The sequence below is a fragment of the Hermetia illucens genome, chromosome 2 (assembly GCF_905115235.1).
Source record: "Hermetia illucens chromosome 2, iHerIll2.2.curated.20191125, whole genome shotgun sequence".
In the NCBI taxonomy this organism is placed as follows: domain Eukaryota; kingdom Metazoa; phylum Arthropoda; class Insecta; order Diptera; family Stratiomyidae; genus Hermetia; species Hermetia illucens.
Genome location: NC_051850.1, coordinates 2,717,037 through 2,740,090, shown reverse-complemented (window position 1 = coordinate 2,740,090; position 23,054 = coordinate 2,717,037). Strand labels below are relative to the sequence as shown.

General features: G+C 45.2%; 1 protein-coding gene across 2 annotated transcripts in view; it reads left to right on the top strand.

Annotated features, from left to right (window-relative positions):
- LOC119647757 (protein phosphatase 1 regulatory subunit 16A-like) overlaps positions 1-23,054 on the top strand; it is a 431,507-nt gene that overhangs the window by 293,561 nt on the left and 114,892 nt on the right. For both annotated transcript variants that reach the window (XM_038048875.1, XM_038048876.1), the window contains 2 exons: positions 12,399-12,823; positions 13,002-13,198. In XM_038048875.1, the coding sequence (XP_037904803.1) occupies positions 12,399-12,823; positions 13,002-13,198 (622 nt within the window). The remainder of the gene's footprint in view (positions 1-12,398; positions 12,824-13,001; positions 13,199-23,054) is intronic.

Below are 23,054 nucleotides of genomic sequence, written 5' to 3'. Positions count from 1 at the left end.
TTCAAAGTAAGATTAATGAAGCCAGTTCGGCGTAAAAGTCGGAAAGCAGTGAAATGAGACCTTACAGATACCTTGAAAGTGTTCATGCAAAAAGGACCTGGTCTTTCGAATGTAGGCGAAAAGGACTTTTATTTTCATCGTAATCTTTTTATCGGAACTTTGGAAATATCCACTGATGGGACTCCAGCTCCCTTCCAGGCTCTGAAGCATAACTTTTTGTCGACTTTTATTGATTAAGAATGTACCTATTGGGAGCGAAACCGTTCTATAGGAACTACAGTCTCTGCATTGGAGCAAGGTACCTGGAAAGTTCACAATAAAGGATGTCATGAAAAGTCTGGAAAGTTTTCAATGAAATTGGACATTTCTAACTTTCCCATTTCACTCTAACAATAAATTTAATATTCAGCATATCCCTAAGTAAAAAGGAACTTACTTTCACCCACCTTTTCAGGACGTACTCCATTCACATTTACATAAATTCAAATACTGTATAGCCACGGGCACATTAAAGCTCCTTATAAATATTAAGGTGCCATTTCTACCGCAATCCTGAATTTTTTGCGCTGCTCTCCATACTCAGAACTCCATCCACCCCGAAAAGCTGCAGAGTCGAGTACCACACCAGGGTAAATCCTTCAGAGACAAGGGAGAAAAAAAAATTGATTAACGACATGTTTCCGGAAATTAATTAAAAGAGATTTTTGTGGTCGTTTCTGTCAACCGAGGGCAAAAACGAGCCATTTCCAAAAATGGCCTGAATGGCAATTACTCTGTGTAAATTTAATTATCAATGTCGTAAGTTTGCCAGCAAAGGAGGAATTACGAGAATCAAATGAATTTCAGTTAAGGGATGGATGCTCCTTTCGACGTAGTTACACAGTGGGAGTTACATTTTTGGTAGTACCACTTCAAAGAGGAAGTGATTGCTGCCGGGATTTGAGATGTTAATGGTGTTTTTTTCCTTTGAATTTGATGGTGATAATAAAAAGAAAAGCTTTTTTTGAAAGGGAGGACCATGACTGATGGGAATCTTAAGTTGATTTGTAAATTTGCTTGTGTAAACAAATTTCAAGCGTAATGACAACTATTATAAATAAATATACAAATATGTATGGCCAGCATCATTTCCGATTACCAATTCAGCGAAAGCAGCATTTGTGGCATCCCTGCCGAATCGCATACACTCGTCGACAGATGTGCAGCGAACTTCACGTCGCACACGCAAGCAAATGTGGTTGCCGCGCGTCTTGTTCTAGTTCGAGCATTTGTTCTTCTCGTTTCATCACTCGACCTGGCCGGACTCCCCACCTACTTTCTTATAGTCTGAGCTGTTGAATGTCAAAAAATCACACACACAGATATTTACAATAAATTATACTTTATAGAAAACGTTTGCTTTTCCTTCTTCCTTTGCGAGCACGCGCCCGAGGTTCATGGAGGACCTCGGGCGTAGTGAAACTTATTTCGCACATGTCAAATTACATTTCTACATTCGTGACCGAAAACTTTAAAATCATTTGTTTCGTGAGCATTTATTTATGAGATGAACAAAAGTGCGCCTATAAACTATAAATTAAAAACAATCATGCTTTGGACAAGTAATTTACACTTCGGCACAGCGCTACACGACGTAAAGTAATCCCGCAGTCTGTAGTTCAGTAACCTCCGCAAGAGAATCATACCGTTTCAGCGCGTCTCATGCCCGCTAGGCAACGTTTTATCACAAATGGCAGGAAACGATGATGTGGCGGAAATGTCGCAGTAGTGGCGTCGGCCAAACTTCCACCATTTTGAAGTGACCAACCGCAATTGTGGTTGCATCAAATTGAGTCCGCGTTTGTGGTAAATCGTATTAAGTCTGACGATTTGAAGTACCATCTGACAATAGGCGCATTAGATGGCCCTGGTTTTCGCGAAATTTCCGACATTCTGCGTGCACCCCCGGGAACCGAGAAATGCAAAGCGCTAAAAGCACGTATCTTAAAACGCTTTGCAGAATCAGCAGAACAGAAGCTGGAGACCATGTTGAATCCACTGGAGCACGGAGATAAGTAGTCTTCGCAATTATACAGACAAATGGCAGATCTGGTAGGTACGAATCCCTCAGAAGACCTCCTCAAAGTCAAATGGCTCGTCCTGCTCCCGCAAAATGTGCGCAATATTCTGAAACTATTTAAAGCGGGCAGCACGCAAGAACATCTGGATGCAGCTGATACCATCGCCGACTCTCCGATTTCAAACTGCTCTTTCGCTGTGAGTGCAGCCCCAAATCTTCTAGGGATACAGAATCGCTCATCAGAGTTATCGGAGATAAAATAGTTGTTATCTCAACTTATTGCTGTTTCGAGAGAGATCCTGACACGCGTTAACTAGTTCAACAACAGAATAAGTCACCAGATCCTGATAGGCCACCAAGAAGAGAACGCTCGTCTTCAAGGATACGACCACACAGGAGTGTTCTTTTATCATAACCGCTTTGGCGCCGGGACCAAAAGATGCAACCTGCCGTGCAATTTCAACAAGCAACTACCAAATATAAACTAACCAATCAACAAGCCTTGGAGTGAAAACCGACTTCACGTCTACAGTCGATCTTCTGACCGACAGCGGTTTCCTCGTATCTATCCTACCACAGAAGGTGCACATCGACAAAGAACTCCATTCGGATCCTAAACTTGCAGCCGCAAGCAGATTAGTCATCCATACATTCCGGCGCAAGGTAGCGCAGCCGAACCTACGTCTTCGCCATTCATTCCCATGGTCTTTTGTCCTGTGAAAGTGCCGATTCTAAGTGCTGATTTTCTTTCACAGTACCCCTGATTTGAAAAAACGACGCCTCATCGAAGAAACTACTGTCTGCTCCATAGCACTGTAACAGTTGCAAAAAAGTGCAGACGGCCAGCTGTAGGAAACTGAAGCCCTCGTCGCGGAATACTACAAGCGTTTTGTCGGCGTGAAGATCTCATCACAGGGCAAACTGAACCACCAGTCTTTTTCAGATCTCAGATAAGTTGACTGATGATTTCATCCAGGGCAGAGGCAACTCATCAGATGCTGCCTCACCCCTGCCCTGGGAGCAGCGTGACCGAAAGTAACGACAGGTAGGTCGCTCACCTGAACTTCAGCTACGATTTCTGGATTAAACCTACAAAGCATAACGGTAACGTATGCGCGTGAGCAGCTCTCAATCGTACGAGCTGAAGCGGTTCTTAGTGCTCGACAGTTGCCGGCAGCGGGGGTAAAAATTAAATATCCCCAGAAATTTACGGAGTTCTGCGGCTGTCCTTGAACCTTATATGATGGGGTCTGAAACCCTCTGAAGAGACAGTGTAGCCGGGGTACTTACCTTCATGACGGCCCAGAACGATTGAGACGAGGATTGATGAGTAGTTTTGCGAGAGACAAGGTGGAAAAAAAAGTCGGAGGTGTTGGTCATGGTTCATACCGTGTAGGTCGAGTAACTCCGCGTGAACTGACGGTCCCACTGGATATGGTCTGGTGACTGGATAGCCTTATGGAGACCCATTTATAAACATACGGACTTGAAGAGGCTGAATGGACAACAATGCAAACGGGAGTTGAATTTGATGACATCAGTTACGCCTGAACAATCCGCAATCCATCCGGCCGCCTGTTAGATTAAAAACACCATTTATGTACCGGCGGCATGTACCATCAGTTCAACTGTTATCGTGAAAGGCATTCAGGCGGTCGCCGGCCAGACATATTTCAGTTTGCCTGTTCTAATTTTTGGTCGGCCTGAAACCCTAATCGTTATTTAATTGATCAGTGGCCGCCTTAACAGTTCAAACTAATAGGACAGGCGAAACTAACCAACGGTCAAATAAGTGCAGGCGATTTTCTCCGGCAATAGAAGCACCGCCGCCTTTGCCACATGAGACGGAGGCCTTTCGGAAGCTCAGTTTCTGAAACATAGAATCATAATTATTATTTTCCATAACCTGTAGATAATCGACCTTATCTTCATTTTTCCGCCATCCATTTGCTTCCTATTTTAGATTACCTATTTTCTAGAGAACGCTGACTGACCAGTAGTTGTGCTTTGGAGTTATCGATATGACTGCTACCTGGAGATTGCTCGCGTTCGGATAATCCATTTAATCGCTTCCTTTATCTTTTCTTTGCCCCTGAATTCCCTTATTTAAAAGGTTCCCAGATACTAGGCAGGGAACAGTTGGTTTTACTCACAGGATTCTCGGGACTGCCTTGCAGAACACGTTTTTCTTGTCAGTCATTCACTAAAATTCCACAATTAGTAGCCCTTAGAATTTCAGTCCACCGGGTAGTTCCAACAGCTAACCCAGCATCTACTGGATTGACACGGTCGCCGGTTTCATTCAAGATTAGCAAATTGTCACTTCGACTCCTTATTCTCCTACCGTTTTCTTCTCATCTATGCTACATTTTTCCTTCTTTTCTCTTCCCTTCTCTTAATTCGCGTCGTTTTTTTTCCATATCCTTTACTCCTCTTTTTCCTCTTTTCAGGTCCTCATCTCTATTTTTCCTTTTTCTCCTTTTCTTTCTCTAATTCTTCCGTAATTAACTTCATTTCTATTCTCCTGTCCTTGGGCTTCATAGTCCTATGAAAAATAAAGACGTCAACATATAAGCCATTTCAATATCAGTTCAAGATAGTTTTATAATAGGGTTTTGCCATATTTTGTAATTTCGGGGGAAACCTCCATTCGCAAACTCCAGGAACATGAAATTCTATGATTGTATCAAACACAAAATATGTCTTGGCAATATTGAGAAGTTTTCTGGAAACCTTGTTATAGTTAACGAAATCCACATGATGATGATCATCAACGGCGCAACAACCGGTATCCGGTCTAGGCCTGCCTTAATAAGGAACTCCAGACATCCCGGTTTTGCGCCGAGGTCCACCAATTCGATATCCCTAAAAGCTGTCTACCGTCCTGACCTACGCCATCTCTCCATCTTAGGCAGGGTCTGCCTCGTCTTCTCTTTCTACCATAGATATTGCCCTTATAGACTTTCCGCGCTGGATCATCCTCATCCATACGGATTAAGTGACCCGCCCACCATAACCTATTGATCCGGATTTTATCCACAACCGGACGGTTATGGTATCGCTCATAGATTTCGTCATTGTGTAGGCTACGGAATCGTCCATCCTCATGTAGGGGGCCAAAAATTCTTCAGAGGATTCTTCTCTCGAACACGGCCAAGTGTTCGCAATTTTTCTTGCTAAGAACCCAAGTTCCCGAGGAATACATGAGGACTAGCAAGATCATAGTCTTGTACAGTAAGAGCTTTGACCCTATGGTGAGACATTTCGAGCGCAACAGTCTTTGTAAGCTGAAATAGGCTCTGTTGACTGACAACAACCGTGCGCGGATTTCATCATCGTAGTTGTTATCGGTTGTGATTTTCGACCCTAGATAGGAGAAATTGTCAACGGTCTCAAAGTTGTATTCTCCTATCCTTATTCTTCTTCGTGTTTGACCAGTGCGGTTTGATGTTGTTGGTTGATTCGTCTTCGGTGCTGACGTTGCCACCATATATTTTGTCTTGCCTGCATTGATGTGCAGCCCAAGATCCCGCGCTGCCTGCTCCATCTGGATGAAGGCAGTTTGTACGTCTCGGGTGGTTCTTCCCATGATGTCGATATCGTCAGCGTAGGCCAGTAGTTGGGTGGACTTGAAGAGGATCGTACCTCTTGCATTTACCTCAGCATAATGGATCACTTTCTCGAGGGCCAGGTTAAAGAGGACGCATGATAGCGCATCCCCTTGTCGTAGACCGATCACTCTCAAGACCATTCGACATCAACAACTAGGTTTGGTGTTATTTTATAGTACTAACGATTAGTCCAGCTCTACCTGGCTCCTAGCAACGGAAATAATCGTTTACACTACTGGATCTATTTTAACCACGAGAACCATGTTGGACATAATGAAGTTAACCTCTACTGTTGCCATGCGATAGTTCAGAGGCTTTGCATAAAAAATTAATCGACAATATAAAACCTGACCTTGTCGGTCAAAATAAAAGGCGAATTCGGCATACGGTACAGTTTATTCAGTATCACCTATTTTAGTCTAAATTTGTCGTTTCTACTAACATTAACAAGATTCCTAAAGATCCCTGGTATTTCTAGTAGTATTTCTCTGCTCTTTAGATCCAGTCTTTCCTAACTGATATTTCGCCACTTAGCGCAGGTCACGCCTTCCACCTTCCTCTTCGCTTGTGTACATTTATGAATACCGGTGCTGCTCTTCAGTCCAGCCGTAGCAAAAATCACTTGAATCACACTCTTTATCTTGTCCCCTCAACTTAGCAGTGTGTTGCTTTTTCCAATTTTCAGATGCTCCTCCTTACGTCAATCCCAATTTCGAAGGTTCCAATTCAGCCTTGGCGACCATCAATTGGGATCTCACCCTCATTCCTTAAATTGTGAAGAAGCCCTCGTTTATTTTTATACCATTACCTGTTTCCTTGTAACGCCCCATCAGCTTCCAGGTTCCTATGCTCTTACCCTTTTTGATTCTTCGCTGTTATTTTTAGGGAACTCCGTTCGCTGGAAGAAAAAATACAAAACTTCGGTAGGTCATGTTTATTTCCCTCACTGTGTGAGCTTTAGTAAAGTCACTAATATGTAAATCTTGAAAGAAGCATCTGGCTAGTATCGAGGCCGCATTGGCTTCTAGAGACTTCAAACACTTTTGACCTCCTCTTCTTCTGCAGCCTGCTCCGCATCTACTGCAACACCTCTCCTTACACCTTCCTTAGTGAAATACCTCTTGATAACCTTGATACCGATGTTAATCTCAATCATGACAGCCTTCTTATCGTTCTTTTGCTAGACACCAACATTTTGCATGACGATACACTTCGCCTTTAAACGAGCCTAAATTGGTCAGTAGCAACATGGAGGTTAACCAAATTTTGACGACGCGCCTTTCTAAATCGCTTCCTCAGAACACACTCCGTCTACTGCATAAGTGGAGGATCAATACTAACATGCACACTCCTATTGATAATCATGATCTTATTAGGAATGTGGTCACTAACATATCCAACAATCTGTATTACTGGACCAACCCCTTTGGTGTAGCATTCCCTTAGATCTCTCAGACGTATAGACATTTGCTGGAACATTCTTCTTTTTCTTCAGCCTTTGTCCCATTCACAAGCGGGGTCGGCTTGTCGTGATCGGCTTCGCCATTTGGCTCTATCGAATGCCTGATCTGGGTGCAATCTCGAGGCTTTCAAATCCCCATCCAGCGTATCAAGCCACCGTTGTTTAGGTCTGCCTTTTGGTCGTTTACCATCGACTTCGATGTTCAGACCAATCTTGGCAAGTGAATTCTCGTTTGCACGAGTTGCGTGACCATACCATTGAAGACGCCTCTCTCGCAACTTTTCCACGATCGGTGCAACCCCATAACGATCGTGTTTGACCTTTCAGGCAATATTTATCCAGCACCCGTGCCCAATATTCCCCACATTCGCATCCAAGTACACGATATACAGCTCCAAATCATCCGTAGGTGAAGAGTACATACTTATGCAAAACCACCATTCCGAAGGCCCCGTGATTAAGACAAATACGCCCCACTCAATAGTGACACTTTCCTTGGACGACCCCCTGGCACATGTGCTGGCTGACATTGTGCATCACGGTAGTTGCTCTACCGAAGTTCAACTGTAGTAATCTAAAGGCACTCCATCGACCTGAACATATGACTGGCGAGAAGCCCTCGCAACGCGCAATTGTGATTCTCAATGCGGAAGTAAGCCATCCTATTATTAAAGCCTAAACTAGTAAAGCAAGCAGAGAGCAGGTTACGCGATCTGACCCTGCAGCTTCCGATATTTAGGAAAATGAATGTCAAGATTTAGGCATTACGCTCCCCTCAAACTAGTATTCTTTGTCGCGTTTTTTCGGGTCGCATTCGCTAAGGGGCTGAACTTTTCCCGAAATGCTGACATTGATTTGCTAGTTGTGATATAAACACCCAAGAATGCTGGCCCCACATAACGAGCGCAGACGAATTATCTCCGCGACTATAGGCACGCGTTCCACGCGTTCCCAGATTGCAGAAGCGTATCGGGATACTACGATCGCGAATTCCTCCTGAATGTAGATCATGCTGCTTAGTTTTTCTTTTCTACATTTCTTGGATATTGGTAAATCCTGTTTGATGGTTTCCTCTAGCCAAATCCCTAATTGCATGGATCTGCGTAGGTTCCAGATTAGACGCAATTGCTTCCAACCTAGAATATTTTAGTTTGCTTCGCAGGACATGTTTTTTTTTGTGTCAGTCCTCAGTCCAATTTCAACCAAAATGGATGACATAGGCGACGACGGCGTGCTGCTATTAGGGATATCAAATCCGTGAACCTCGGCACAAGATCTTTGGAGATCCTTCAAAGTCAGGCCCAGGTCGACCATCGGTTTCAATGCCGTCGTCTAACTGATAGATTTGTTCTCTCCTAAAAGAGAATTCGGGCTTGGGATTCACTCCTTTGTGCAGATTTTATGTAAGTTATTGTTAGTTCCTAAAAATTGGAAATATTTCATGAACCATTGTTCCTTCATTAAATGTTCTTAGAATTGAGTATAACTTCAAAGTAAAATTTTCTGCTATAAACTGATCTGATTGCTGTCGAGCAGTGGTTTTCTCCCTCGGTCTTTCCTCTCCTGAATCCTAAATAAAGGACAGATCTCAGTCTTGGCAAGTGTATTCTCGTCGGCACGAATTAGATGATCATACCACCGAAGACGTCTCTCTCGCAATTTTTTCGAGATCGGTACAGTCCCACATCCATCAATGATATCCTCAATTCGAATGTGCTCATGGCGGGTTACGCCACTGGTCTAGCGCAACATCTTTGTATGCATTACCGCCAGGCACCGTCCATTGTCTTTTGTAGTAAGCGAACACTCAGAACCATAGACGGCGACAACACGGACGACACTTTGGTTACTCAGAAAAGATACACTTCGATAAAAGTGCTTAATCATGCCATTCGAATGCAGGGGGTAAGGTGTAGTTTGGGTCCGGTTGACGCCAAAGACCTTGACATGCTCGGTGAAAATCGCTGATGTGGACTGCACGCCTTGACCCGACGTAACCGTGAACACCTGATCGAAGACAAAGATCCATTGTGAGTAAGGGCGTTGGTGACAGTCGTTCTCGTTGGTCTGGAATACGGATGGCGAGAGGCCCGGTCGTCGTTGATTATTGCAATATTCGAATAGCCCATTTCCTGAACTTGCAACAGCTTGATGTGAAGATGATCGAATCGATTGTCCGGCACACCTAAGGATGCTAAGGTATCATGGTTGTGGAGATGTACCTTGGAGCGTTAGCTCGGCTGGGATTGTTGAACCCATGTACATTTTTCGCATGCTCGGACTTCTGTGAAAGCAGTTGAACTGAAGCTCTTGCGTTGGGATCTGCTAGGTTGTGAAGCAAGTTTAAACCTTTCCTATGTAAGGCGGCTGCTTTATACATCCTAACATTTCTAGTCGAAGTGTGGAACAAAATCCCGGAGATATATCCAAAGAGGTCCGGTACCAAAGGAAAATTCCTCCTTGAAGAAGGTGGGAATGTCGGTGTTTAAAACGTCCATTCTCTCATCTGCAGTGGGAAGTCCTTTGAAAATATCGTCCAATGGAACTAAAATGCCAGCAGCAGCGGTGAAAATTTGACATCCCTCGAAATCGATGGAGTTCTACGATTACTTTAGACCTCAGAAAATCCTTAGTGACTCGGACCTAACATGAAGGGGTGTGAAACCCTCTGACGGCCCAGAGCGCATTCGTCTGGATTGATGAGTAGTTTTGTGAGAGACAGGGTGGAAAGAAGATGTCCGAGGTGTTCTTCATGGTTCATGCCGTGTAGGTCGAGTGACTCCGCGCGAACGGGCGGTCCCACTGGAGGTGGTCCATAGTCTGCTGGAGTGACTGGACTACGTCAGGGAGATCCATTAATAAACAGACTTGAAATTTGTTGCAAACGAGCGGACTATGGTCGAATGATGTTTTGTTCCAATAGAGTTGAGAGTTGTTTGCGATCATGAACTCGCAGGTACAAATGCAGCAATCGGCGAAACATTGGCTGCGTTGAGACTGAGAGGCTGGCACTGGAATTACTGTCATTTGGCCTGCCAGTTACGCCTGGACGATCCGCAAACCATCCGGCCGCCTCTTAGACTGAAAACATCATTCATGTACCGATAAGCCGGACGGCACTATCAGTTCAACTCTGACCATGAAGATGTTCAGACGCGAATTTGAAATATTTTTGTGTTTGAGCCTTTATGAAAATTGTTTACCAGCGATGAAAAAGCCCATGGAATTCCTGCTCGCTGCTTAAACGACCTTTGCGACGACCGCCGGCCGGACGTAGTAACGTGCACATGTCCCGATTTGATTGACGTAATTTCTTCCGGCCTAACAACCGAATTGTTTTTCAATTGATCATTGGCCGCGTGAACAGTCCAAACTTACAGGCCAGCTGAAACCCACCCACGGTCAAATACATACCGCATGAGTTGGAGATTTTTGGTCTGCCTTTCGGAGGATCAGTTTTTGAAACATAAAATTACTATTTTTCGTAACCTGCAGAAGATCGACCTTATCTTCATTTTTGTTCGCCTTTCATTACCTTTCTGTTATAGCTTATCTATTTTTTAGAGGACGATGACTGACCAGTAGCTGCGCTTTGGAGTTATAGATATGACTGCTACCTGGGGATTGCTCACGTTATATTACCCATTTGTTCGTTTTCTTTATCCTTTCCTTTATCTTTTCCTTGTCAATGCTAGGCACTAAACAGTTGCTTTGATCCACAGGAATCTCGGTACTGCAGAACACTTTTCTTCATGTCAGTCATTGATCCAAGTTCCACAATTAGTAGCCCTTAGAATTTCAGTCCACCAGGTAGTTCCAACAGCTAACCAAGCATCTACTGGCTTGGTCGCCGGTTTCCTTCAAGGAATTCCGTAAAACACCTCCCATCTTTTGCCTTTATGAGACGGGACCCTGTGGTTTGTTACTTTTTTGTGCTTTTAGTTCCGCTGTTACTAACGCAATTGACTTAAACTTTAATATGGCCGGTTGATTACGGGAGTGTTTAACCTACGCTGTTTTGCAGTATCTCCGTTTTTTTTTCTATTACCTGTTCTCTCTCCGACGAGCTGATATCCGCCGAGGGCTAGTGGATATCCAGGCCATCAATTGAAAGGTGTAAGTCGACTTGGTTAGGGAATAAACCTATCTTATTTCCTCGTTTATATTAAACTCCAGCTTTATAATAATTAGAATTAGTTAATTAATGATACCTCGAACCCGAAGTACAAGATCTAGGGGCCGATAGTTAGCTACTTCGCCCACCACTAGCCAGGGGCCATTTGGCGATAACCGCGTAGTTTACTTCTAAGGTTATCTTTCGGTATACTTTAGAAAAGTATCATCCACGCATACACTTGAATTAGAAGCTCACCAACCTCTGCCGTTTGCGTTTTTTATTCCATCAAGGCAAAAGAATATAACATGCTATAGGTGTCACACCATCTTAAATGTTTGTTTGATCATGACCTTAAATAAGGTTTCAACGGACTGTAATAAAACAGAGCTTTGCGTAGATTACGATTCTAATACATCACAATCATTGCGAACCTAAGAAAGCTGGCCGTCATTTTTTGGATAATCTTTATAAAACGCACCCATCCCCATCCCAAATTCCTTTTATGTTTTCCGCTAAAACTTCCCCCTTCCTAGGTGGAAAATTTGGTCTCTGGCATGATCTCGCTGAATCTGCAGTGTAGTCAATGCTCGAGACGATTGGCAAATTGCCATCTCGGCCCCTTATTCCTCCGCCCTTATTTTCTCATCTATGTTACATTTTCCTTCCTTTTCTCTTTCTTTCTCTTAATTCGCTTCTCTCTTCTGTCTTTCATATCCTTTTTTCTCTCTTTCCTCTTTTCAACTCCTCATCGGTATTTTATCTAGCAATATTGGAAAGTTTTCTGGAAATCCTGTTATAGTTAACGAAATCCTAGTAAATTCAAATCCTACTTTCAAGAATAATTCCCTACCGTTCTGGGATTACAATGGTATTTTTGATTGAATTGGTTAAAATTTATCATATCCGAAGACTCATTTTGAATTTGTTCGATGGCCCTTTTTACGAATATCGATGTTTTTTGCAGGATTGCACGGGGCGAAAAAAACTATCCATCAAGTAGTGGTCTTCCTTGCTTCGGCCACCGATAACCCTCGTAGCTAGAAGATAGTGTGCTTGCGACTCTTGCAATATTATTACTATTCACGTATCCTAGAATCGCATAGTTCCTGCATAGAAAACTAACTCCGCCTTTATTCTTTCTCCTTCCAGGCGACGGGCACAACAATTAAAAGTTGCACGACAAAAAGAGAAAGAATGGCAGAAGCAACAACGTCGTGAGCGATCTCAGCAACAATCACAACATTCCCAAAAATTACGTCGTCACATATCTTTCGAGAACAGTGTCGTTCTTCTGGAAGCAGCCGGGCGCAATGATATCCACGAGGTGGCCAACCTTCTGCAACAAGGTATGACTCCGGATGCTTCAAACGAGGATGGTCTGACAGCCTTGCATCAGTGTTGCATCGATAATAACATTGAAATGCTAAAGCTACTCCTGGACTACGGTGCTAACGTGGATGCCCAGGATAGCGACAAATGGACCCCTTTACATGCAGCCGCTACCTGCGGTCATTTGGAATTAGTGAAAATTTTAATCAGTCGCGGTGCTAATTTGTTAGCGGTCAATACAGACGGTATGTATCACCTGCAGGGAATGATATCATTATCCGTTTTAGGAGATCTTTGGGAGAATTGGAGAGCTCCTTCTGGGAAATCAATAAAAACAGAAGGAGCTCATCCCCAGGTCCAATGATCCATTTCCGCCCCATTGCTAATAGTCACAAATGGCGTTGTCTCATTCATCCATTCCAGGTAATATGCCATACGATTTATGTGATGACGAGGAGACATTAGATTACATCGAAGCCGAAATGTCGAAACGTGGTGTCACCCAAGAACTAATCGATGACACAAGAGCGCTGACGGAAAAACAAATGCTTAATGATTTAATGGAATTAGCGAGTATCGGAGGTGATTTGGATGTGCCGGATCATCAGGGCGCGACGCCGGTAAGTGCGACTATCAATTATCATTTAATGGGATTGTTTCTGGGTAATTAAGGGTAATCTGAATGCTGAGTATGAATAAGTGGGAGGCACTTATCGACATTTCCTCTTGAAGTCAGTATAGGGACCGACAGGCTAAATATAACTTCGAGTAGCTTCCTTGAAGTAACGTGACACCCCCGGGTGAATTTTCTCTTTCCTCAACAAAAACTTTCTCGTGTCCCAGTCCCAGTCTGAGCAAGTTTATCTTTTCTAAGAGTGCGGAGACCCTTTCAATGACCACTCGAGCTCTCAACACGCCAAATCACCGCAAGATTACCAAACACGATAGTCTGGCATAATTCCATTCATTCCCGATTGTTAATCCAAATCGACCTTAATTTCTACTATCGCCATTGATCCCCGCCCGATTGATTTATGCGTCGCGGGTACCAGGTTCACAGATTCCTCTCATTAATCCAGTTTCATTTGGGAACCAATAAATTCTCCAGACGATCTTCTCGGAATGCATTACAAATTCCATTCGCGTAGCTTCTGTAATTAGTGGCCTATGAAAGTGGATGTTTCGAGTTGAGGGGATTAGTCCATATCTCGTAACTAATTCACTGATTGCTTTGAAAAGATAAAAGTTTTAGTAGCGCTCGCTATAACGTGAGAGCTTTATTGGGGCATTATCTGATACACAATACAACGGGGCAAAGTACTTAATGTGTCGACACCAGAAATCCATTTATCCTAGTTTTGAAAGGTTTCAATTTGTGACGTAAAGCATGCAAGCATTTACATAAGTACGGAAAGCCCTAAAGGAAAGCAAAGTAGGCGAAGTTGAACTTTATAAGTCCCATTTGCTTCGTAAACTACAAATCCTTTTTGAATATTAATGAAGCTATAGATTTGCATGGTAGACGACAAGGAGGGTATCCTACGCTGTAGGATTAGGTCGTCATCTCCACGATTAGGGAGGCTAACATGATTATTCCTAATAATCTCTGGGGAGAGGTTTACATTGTCATAAAATAGAACTGTCATTGTTACAGTTTCAAATTAATAAAGACAGCCGAACACCAACATTATGTTCCCTAACTTCCATTGTTAGAAGCAGGAAAATGAAGTTGAGTGTTTGGGGTATATCTATTAACATTGAAGTCATGTTAAGTGTTCCTTAATGATCCTCAATGGAGGATCCGCCCAAACGGCGGAACTACAGCGGGCGCGTGTGGGATTCACACCCACTAAAAACCACCCCCGGTCTCTCCAGCCCCAGCCCCGCGGGACCACCATTGAGGTATTACTTCGCGGGGTAGGTTTGCTCTTAGGCACTCATCCTTCTCCTATTTGCAGCTTTCCTCCTTCTTTGTTCCTTCAGCAACTCCTCCTGCATTTGGATGATTGCGGAGCCAACCGCAAGCCACTTCTCCTCGGACTCCAGCATCTCAGTAACCAAGCTCTTCCAGCACCTGGTTTAAGCTCCTTCTCTCCATCGCAAATTGTGGGCAGTGAAACATCACATGCTCTGGATCCTCCGGTATGCCATCGCATCTGGAACAGTTCGGAGAATCATCCAACCCAAAGCGGTGCAGATACTGCCTGTAACAACCACCGTGTCCGGTGAGGAACTGGGTAATGTGGTAGTTGGTCTCCCCATGTTTTGGCTCAAGCCTGTGCGTCCACCGACCTTTCGTAGACTCGTCCCATCTGCGTTGCCAGAGATCAAGCGACTCTGACCTTGCCGCATGTCTACGCTGTGCATGCCCCTCCATACGTCTTGCATTGCACAGAACACTCATTTCTTTGGCCAGAATGTCAACCGGGATCATGCCTGCCACCACCAATACTGCCTCATCTGATGTGGCTCTAGGAGCACTGCAAACCCTCAAAGCCATCCGCCGGTAAATCGCGTTCACCTGCTTCCGTCTCTGAGAGTTTGCAAGCGCCTCTGCCAACACAGGCGACGAGTAGAGCAAGATGGAGCGCACCACTCCGGCTAGCACCAACCTCCGGCAATGTTTCGGTCCACCAATATTTGGCAACATTTTTTCAAGTGCCGTGGTGGCACTGGCTGCCTTTTGGCATGCATACTCTAGATGTTCCCTAAAACTCAATTTGGTGTCAATTATTACCCCCAGGTATTTGATAGCCGGCTTTGATACGACCGTATGTCCACCGGCCTCCAGTTTCACAGTGTTATTTTTTCTGCGGTTCGTTATTAAGACCGCTTCCGTTTTCGCGTCCGCCCAGGTCAGCCCGGCCTTTTCTAGCCAGGACTTTACCGCTCTTACTGTTTCCGTTGCGTAAACCTCCACATCTTCTGGGTGTTTTGCTGCAACAACCACAGCTAAGTCATCAGCAAAGCCGACAATCGTAGTCCCCTCTGGGACGGGAAGAGCAAGCACCCCATTATACATGATATTCCACAACAGGGGAACAAGTACCGATCCCCGGCTGTGACAATGTACTCTTTGGCGCCCTCATCCGTCCCGTACCAGAGAGTCCTCTCTGAGAGGTAGTTTTCCACCAAATTCGCTAAATATCCAGGGACACCTATGTCAGCCAACGCCCCTTTAATTCTATTCCAATTGGTGCACCTTTTCCCAGGTTTACCACCATGCCAATTGCGTCCACCGTAGAGTGAGCGCGTCGGAAACCAAACTGGCGTTCCGACAAATCATTGCTGGCTTCGACGATGGGCAGGAGTCTTTTGTAGATGACTCTCTCCATCATCTTCCCCATTGTATCCAACAAGCAGATAGGACGATACGACGCTGGGTTTCCAGGTGGCTTGCCAGGCTTCGGAAGCAACACCAACTTTTGCTTTTTCCACTGGGCAGGGAATATTCCTTCTTTTAGGCACGCCTCGAAGGTGTTGGCGAAAAAGTCGGGCCTAGTCTTCACTGCCAGTTTCAAAGCTCGGTTGGGGATGCCATCCTAACCTGGGGCCTTGTTGTCACCGAACCTACCACATATTTCCCGCAGCTCCTCCACAGTTACAGGCGGTATTATGCCGTCATTTAGCTGGACAAAAATTTGCCTTCCCCTATTTTCGTCGTGAGGGAACAGAGTGGTAACAATCTGTTTCAGGAGGCGCGGACAGGTCACCTGGGGTGATTTCCGCAGCCTTTTCATCACCACTCTGTAAGCCTCGCCCCAAGGGTTTATGTCGGCATGGTCGCACAGCTGTTTGAAGCAGTTCTTTTTGCTCCTCCGAATGGCTTCCTTCAGGCGGCCACGCAATTGCTTGTGTGCCTCCTCTCGACCGTCGCCACCGGGTTTTCCCCTGAGCCTCTGCCAAATCCTCCTTGCCCGAAAACATGCGGCTCGCAAACTTGCGATTTCGTTGTTCCACCAGTAGTTGGGTTGCCTACTGGGGAGTAATCGCCTTCTGGGCATAATAGCATCGCATGCTTCCGTCACCCATCGAGTGATCTGGGTGGCTTTCTCTCCAGCTGTACCATTCAGGGATATGTCGGATTTGAGCACCGCGGAAAACGTGTCCCCCTCGAAAGCTTTCACTGTCCAGCGAAGCATACCACCCGGCATTCTGCGAAAACTCTTTTTCGAGCTCGATCCGCCCTTGATCTCTATGCAGATTGCTTGGTGGTCGCTGTGAGTATAGTCCTCACTGACATGCCAGCGATTCATGGCACTCACGTATGTCAGGTCCACTGTAGACCCCAGGCTCCTTCCCCGGAAAGTGTACGAAGACCCAACATTCGCCAGTACCACGTCCAGCTCCCCGAATGCTTCGAGGAGAACACATCCCCTGACATTAGTTATCCGGCTGCCCCATTCAAGAGCCCACGCATTAAAATCGCCTCCTATTATGATCGGCCAACGTCCTCTTGCAGTGGTTGAGGTTGATTTGTATCAACCTCATCTGCGATTTGCGCTAAGGGCTCTCCTGTATTCCGGGCACCTGCTGCTGCCTGCAATGTGCCGATGGTCCACACCCTCCTTTCCTTTGCACAGTAGACAATTTGGGTCAGCTCCGCAGTCCTTGCTGATGTGGCCTTCCACTCCGCATCTCCTGCATTACTTTGACCTGTCATTTGGGTTAGTGCATGATTTCGCAATGTTACCAAAGCCAAGGCATCTAAAGCACCGCTTTAACGCCACCTGTTCCCTAAGGCAACACATAACCCAGCCTATTCTCACTCTCCCTGCTGCTAACAGTTTGAGTGCGTTCTCCACTAGTAGGCTGATGATGGCGGTATGTGTTCCCCCATAGGCTTTCCTTAGCGTTTTCACCGCTGACTCCTGTAGTCCGGCAAGATCGAACTGTTTCTCCAACGCTTCGCGGACCTCCTCCTTCGTCGTGATTTCATCTATATCTTTGCAGATTATAGTGATCTCCGGCCTGCTAGCTCTTATGTCGACTTCCTGCCCTAAAGTCTTCCCGATTCGGCGTAAGAATTTGTCCGCGGTTACATCCTTGGATTTCTTAAGCTTCAACATAAGATCTCCCTTCTGGGACCGTCTAATGCGGCTGATGTTGTCTCCCAAATTGGTGAGTTCAGGGTCTGCCTTCACTTTCCTGAGAATGTCGGCGTATGACCCTTCGCCTCGTTTGGAAATGAAAATCACCTCCGGTCTAATCTTCCTCCGATAATTTCTTTTCCGCGGTTCTACCTTCCTCCAAGCTTCCGCATCCGCCTTTGAAGGTTCGATCCCTTTTCTTGAGGTATCCACTGCAATATTTTCACTGGCAGCTTCAGACGTACTTTTCATGAACTCCGCCTTTTTGGGAGTTGAGTCCTTTTTTCTTTTCGGGGTTTGCTGGCCTGTTGAGTCATTCAGCTTCTCGCGCAGCCTCTTCCCCGGTTTCCCCCTTTTTGTGTTTTGAACCGGCGTTACTTGAGTTGCCTGGTTCACTTTTCCAATCGGCGGCTTCCCTACTCGTTCATCCTGGGCCTTGCCGTACGTCAAACGGATGCCTCTTATCATGGCCCTTATATTTTGGTGAATGTTCCTGCGCTCCTTTATAAACTCACACAGCTCCATGATCTTTTTACCGAGGGCAGTAAAGGCAGCGATTCTTCCTCATCGAAGACTCTCGCTATACGCTTCCCACTGGGGGTAGCGATCGTGGGGGCTTGTGCCCGTGTGGGAGGGGATCTGCGAAAAATCGAGCTCCTTCTGAACGGATCCATCACTGGAGCCAGTTCAAGTTCCTCCCGTACGCTTGTAACATTAGATGCCACAGTAGCCAAGGTTCCCAATACTGAGGCACTGCGGTCGTTGGATATCGACGGCCGGGAGCCCGCTTGCTCACTCCCAAAAACCACCGGCACTGGGTTTCCGAAGCCCTGCACCGTAACTTCATTCTTCTCCTGCTCCTCCATGTTTGGTTTTATTTCTGGGTATCCTTCCCATAGCCAATTTTTATCCACGGGTGGGCGTTTACTTCCCACCTACCCGGCCTGCGCATAAACATGCCCATACACGCACATCTCCGGATGCGTGCATGTACATGGCCATGACACATTCGCCGAGCATTCCCTTATCCGCACGAAGGAACGCGCCTGATGGGAGATTTGGTAACTCCACACAGGCCTGCACTATATCTATTTTATTATTGATGGTATGGTCCTCCAAGGATAAAGCTCCAGCAGGAAACATACATAAAGGCATATTTCCATGACCAAAAGGTGCAGGTCCACAGGATAAGTTTTTAATTCGATTGTTCGCCTGACATACATAAGCTCGTCTAAGACTTTGTCAAAAATCAGCAGGAGAACTAGATCAGCTGGCACAATAGTAACTCTACGAAAGTTTTTGAGTTAACCTTGAGTAAGGTAAGAAGGAGTAAATGTGAATGTCATCGCCAACTGTGCGAACCTGTCAGGCACTGCCTATATTTTTGTTTTGATCCAGAGTCATCAGTAAAATTCACCACAAATGATATTCCCATTTGTTCATCTGGCGTTCAATTGAAATGCCTGCTTAGCTGGGTTAGTCAAACACTGATCAACACCTACGCCAGGCTAAAACTGTCAAAGAGGGAAAGGATGAAGGGTTTTAGGTTATCATTCACAATTCAACGGGGTCTAAGAAATATGACCAAAGAGAATGTGCTAGCGAGCCCCAGGTGCGGATTAAACTTAAGGAGTTGGTTTCTCGGCACTCTAGAAACATTTTTTTTTTTTTTTTTTTTTTTAACTAAAAACAAGTCGGACAAAGCGACATACACAGTAGTAGAATTAGCAAAAGCGAAAGCTCCAATTAATTATCGAAAGCCATTGGTTAGCTAATTAGAGTTCAGTTCAGTCGTCGCTTTGGGAAAAGACTTCCTACTGGCTTGCACAAGCTCTGTGAAAGCTCAGCTACCGTTTGCTTGACTGACGTCGATTATGAGCGGGTGGAGGATCCAGGCTCGATGTACTAGGAATATGCTAAAGCTAGATGGAGATGATGGTGATTCAGGAGGTGCGTAGAATCAATGCGGCATCACGTTTGAAATAGGTGATGATAGCCGCCTCAGCGACAGCGACTTTGATTTGGACTGCGACCTTCCGCTACGACAGTCCAGCGCTCTAATCACCTGACCCATGCTGGCACGGTTCCTTAATGATCCCAAATGAAGTATAAGGTACCCTTATAGTCTCTGCTTTCATTATATCTATTTTATTATTGATGATTTGGTGCTCTAAGTATAAACCTACAGCGGAAACCATATATAAAGGTATGTTCCTTTGACTCGGTTCGCAGGCTAAGTTGCTGACCCGATTATCGACCTAAGGCTAATCGAACGTCTTTCAAGCTGAATCAGCTGGTGTAGAAATAAGTCTACAAGCGGGGTCTAGAGCGGGAGCAAATATGAATACTATTGACAGCTGTGCGAACCTGAGACCCTACTTATGAGTTTGTTATGATTAAGGGGCATCACTAAAATCAGCACAAATGATGTGTCCATGCCTTTTACCTTTGCCAAAATGTTCAGTTGTATTCCCAATGAAATTCTTTTTTCAATACCGACGTTTACAGATACAGGACTACGGAATTTCTACGAACGTATTGAATTCAATAAAGGAGAGGGATTAGAACAAAAATCGTAATGAGCGTTCAAGACGACTTCTAATATTAAACCGAAATGAGTGTTTCCTCTAGATTTTTGTCTACGAGCACAATCGCGATGCATTCCACTGCGTTCAATTGCCTACTATTTATATGGTTGTCATTCACCCTTTGATCGGGTGTAATATCAACCACACCTATGCACCATCGTTCACTGTTATCTGAAATGCCAGCAGCTCCCCCATGATTTCCGGAGACGTTTACACTCTTTCTCTACCGTTTTGCGCCAACTGCCCTTGGACGACCCAACGACCCACCGCTGGCTATCTGTCCATTAATGCAGATAGGAAGATTACGATGACCCGTACAACTCTACTTGTCTTTCTTTCCAAATCCAGAACCATTTGGCCAAGATTCATGACCCGGGGAAAGTGCAAATAGCGTTGTCAGGTGTTTGGGGAAATATGGCATAGTTCATTGAATTCCTTCACGTCCAGCATGAAGAACGTCACCGATAGCGTACTCCTTCAATTGTGACATTCAAAACGGCTGCCCTTCTTGGAAATCTTAACCATCTTCCCCTTTCTACTCTCTGGAAAAGGTCCCGGTATCCTAAAATGGCCGCACGTACGAGTAGAAGCAGCAGATCTGCAGTAACTGCAGATCGAGCGACAACGACCCACTTGCTTTATTCCTATTGAGTGCATTGATGGCCGAAATGATTTCTCTTCTGCTTGAAGGAACAGTCCGTATCCGCCCCGTTCTACTGAAAAGCTGTGAATCTCAATTTGGGAATCTGGGAAAAAAACTTTATTCGTGAGCTGGAATGGCGTAATTCGAAATTTTTGAAGATTTCCAATCAAAATTGTGAAGCAACAGAATGGGCTGAAACCGTAATAACTCTGAAGGGATGACACCGCCCAGGTTTGGTGAAGCTTTAGTTAGTTAGTTTAGTTATGTGGGAGAACTACAGCTCCAGTGGCCTTTGTAGGATTTTGGGGATCTGAGTACTTCTTCCAAAGCCAGAGAGTATACTGATTTTTTAAATAAAGCCTTGTCTGAGGTCGGAGGAGACCGGCCAGCTACACATAAGTACAGGCCGGTCACCTCTTCTTCCTCACATTGGATATATATACCTCAATCTTTCCAGGTGATAGTTTAAGCAGCAGTCCTTCTTAAGGACCAAAAAAATTGTGCTCTGGAGGCGCCGAATTCTCTCGCAAAGACTTTTATCTCTCGGCAAAAATTCAAATTCCTCCATTCGGTTGCGTCATTTTTTGCAATTTTATTCTTCAAAACAGACTTGGCAGTGGCCGTTTGCTAAACATTGATTCTGACCTCACCATTGTGGATCCAGATTCTTAGCGCGCCAGTCTATGTTCGAGTGTCCTGACAACCACATCAGGAATTATTCACTCAGTCGGCCAAATTTCAGCAACAACTGGTGGCAACTCTATACCAACTGGCATGATTGGTACTCTTTCCACGCGTAAGTGGTATTGAGCCTATATGCGTCGCTAACTGCTTTCTGTTTCACCTTCAAATTAATATATAGTATGCTCCAGTAATACCTAGGTGAGAGTGAGCTTGGTATTAAAATCCAGTTGGCACACCTGCCTGGGCGAGGTTTTATCCGAACGTTCTGATGATTCGAAAACGAGGAGACTGTGATCGGTTATTGTTTGGGATATGGGGGTCTTAAGTCTACATGCACATGATGTTGGACCGAACATGTGGACAACAACTTACTCCCACGTTTTTTAACCCGCGGCATAGCACCCAAGCATTCAAAAAAGAACTGACGGTTTCGACCAGTGCGGCGGCAACTCATCAAACGCTGCCTCACAATGATCGGTGTAGTTCGTGAATTATCTGGCCTTAAGAATCCTCTGCAAGTTTTTGACAGCATCGTAGATGGCCAAAAGCTCACGATCGTAGGCGCTGTAGCCCATCTCAGTGTCGGAGAGCTTCCTAGAGAACAATTGCGCTCTCCATACACTGTGGGGGTCCTATTGTTAGAGGGCCGAACCAATGGCGAAATTCGAAGCATCAGTGCGTAGTGGAAGCTGCCAGATATGCTCTTGCGAGAGGTAGGTCGTAAAGAATAATTTGTCCCAGGGAAGATCGGGTAAACTCGAAAAGTCCAAAAGTTGTCGTGACGGCAGTTTTCGGGGTGTCTTCCTCCGAAATGATAATCTGAGAACGACATCGGCACAGACCCGCCTAGTTTCTATAGTAGATCCTCGACGATCGGATGAAGATAGCGATCCGAAGTGGTACAGGCGTTTAGTCGCCTGTAGTTACCCGTGACGTTCCAAGTCCCATGTGATTTTGGGATTATATGTATCGGGATCAACCCCAGGCTGGACGAGGGGCAGATAATCCCCAAGACCAGAAGTCGCTTAAACTCCTCTTTGGCTGCGTTGAAGCTCTCCGAGGGCGTTTTTCACCAGGAGCTAAAGTAGCGCCGATAATCGTCATTTGGCTCGAGCGGCGCTAATTGTTTTTCTGGAAGAGCACATTTGGAAGGAAAGTCTACAATTGTGCTTGCAATACCCACCTGTTCCGAAGTCAGTATCGAGATCTCGATGTGGGGCGCCCTGCCCCCGAGTGAAGGATATAAGTTGGGCAATTGAGGCACCCATGGCTACCATATCTTGAGACAGGAATTTAACCGTGGAGGACTAAACTGCGGCGGTGGTAGCGATTGATAGTGTGCTAACTGCCGAGGTGGACAGGAAATCATGGGCGAGCTCGTCAGCCAATGAAGCCAATTCATTGAGAGGAGATGATTTTACCTATTTCAATGGATAACTGGTGGCAGCTGATCGAACCACCTGATTAGGGT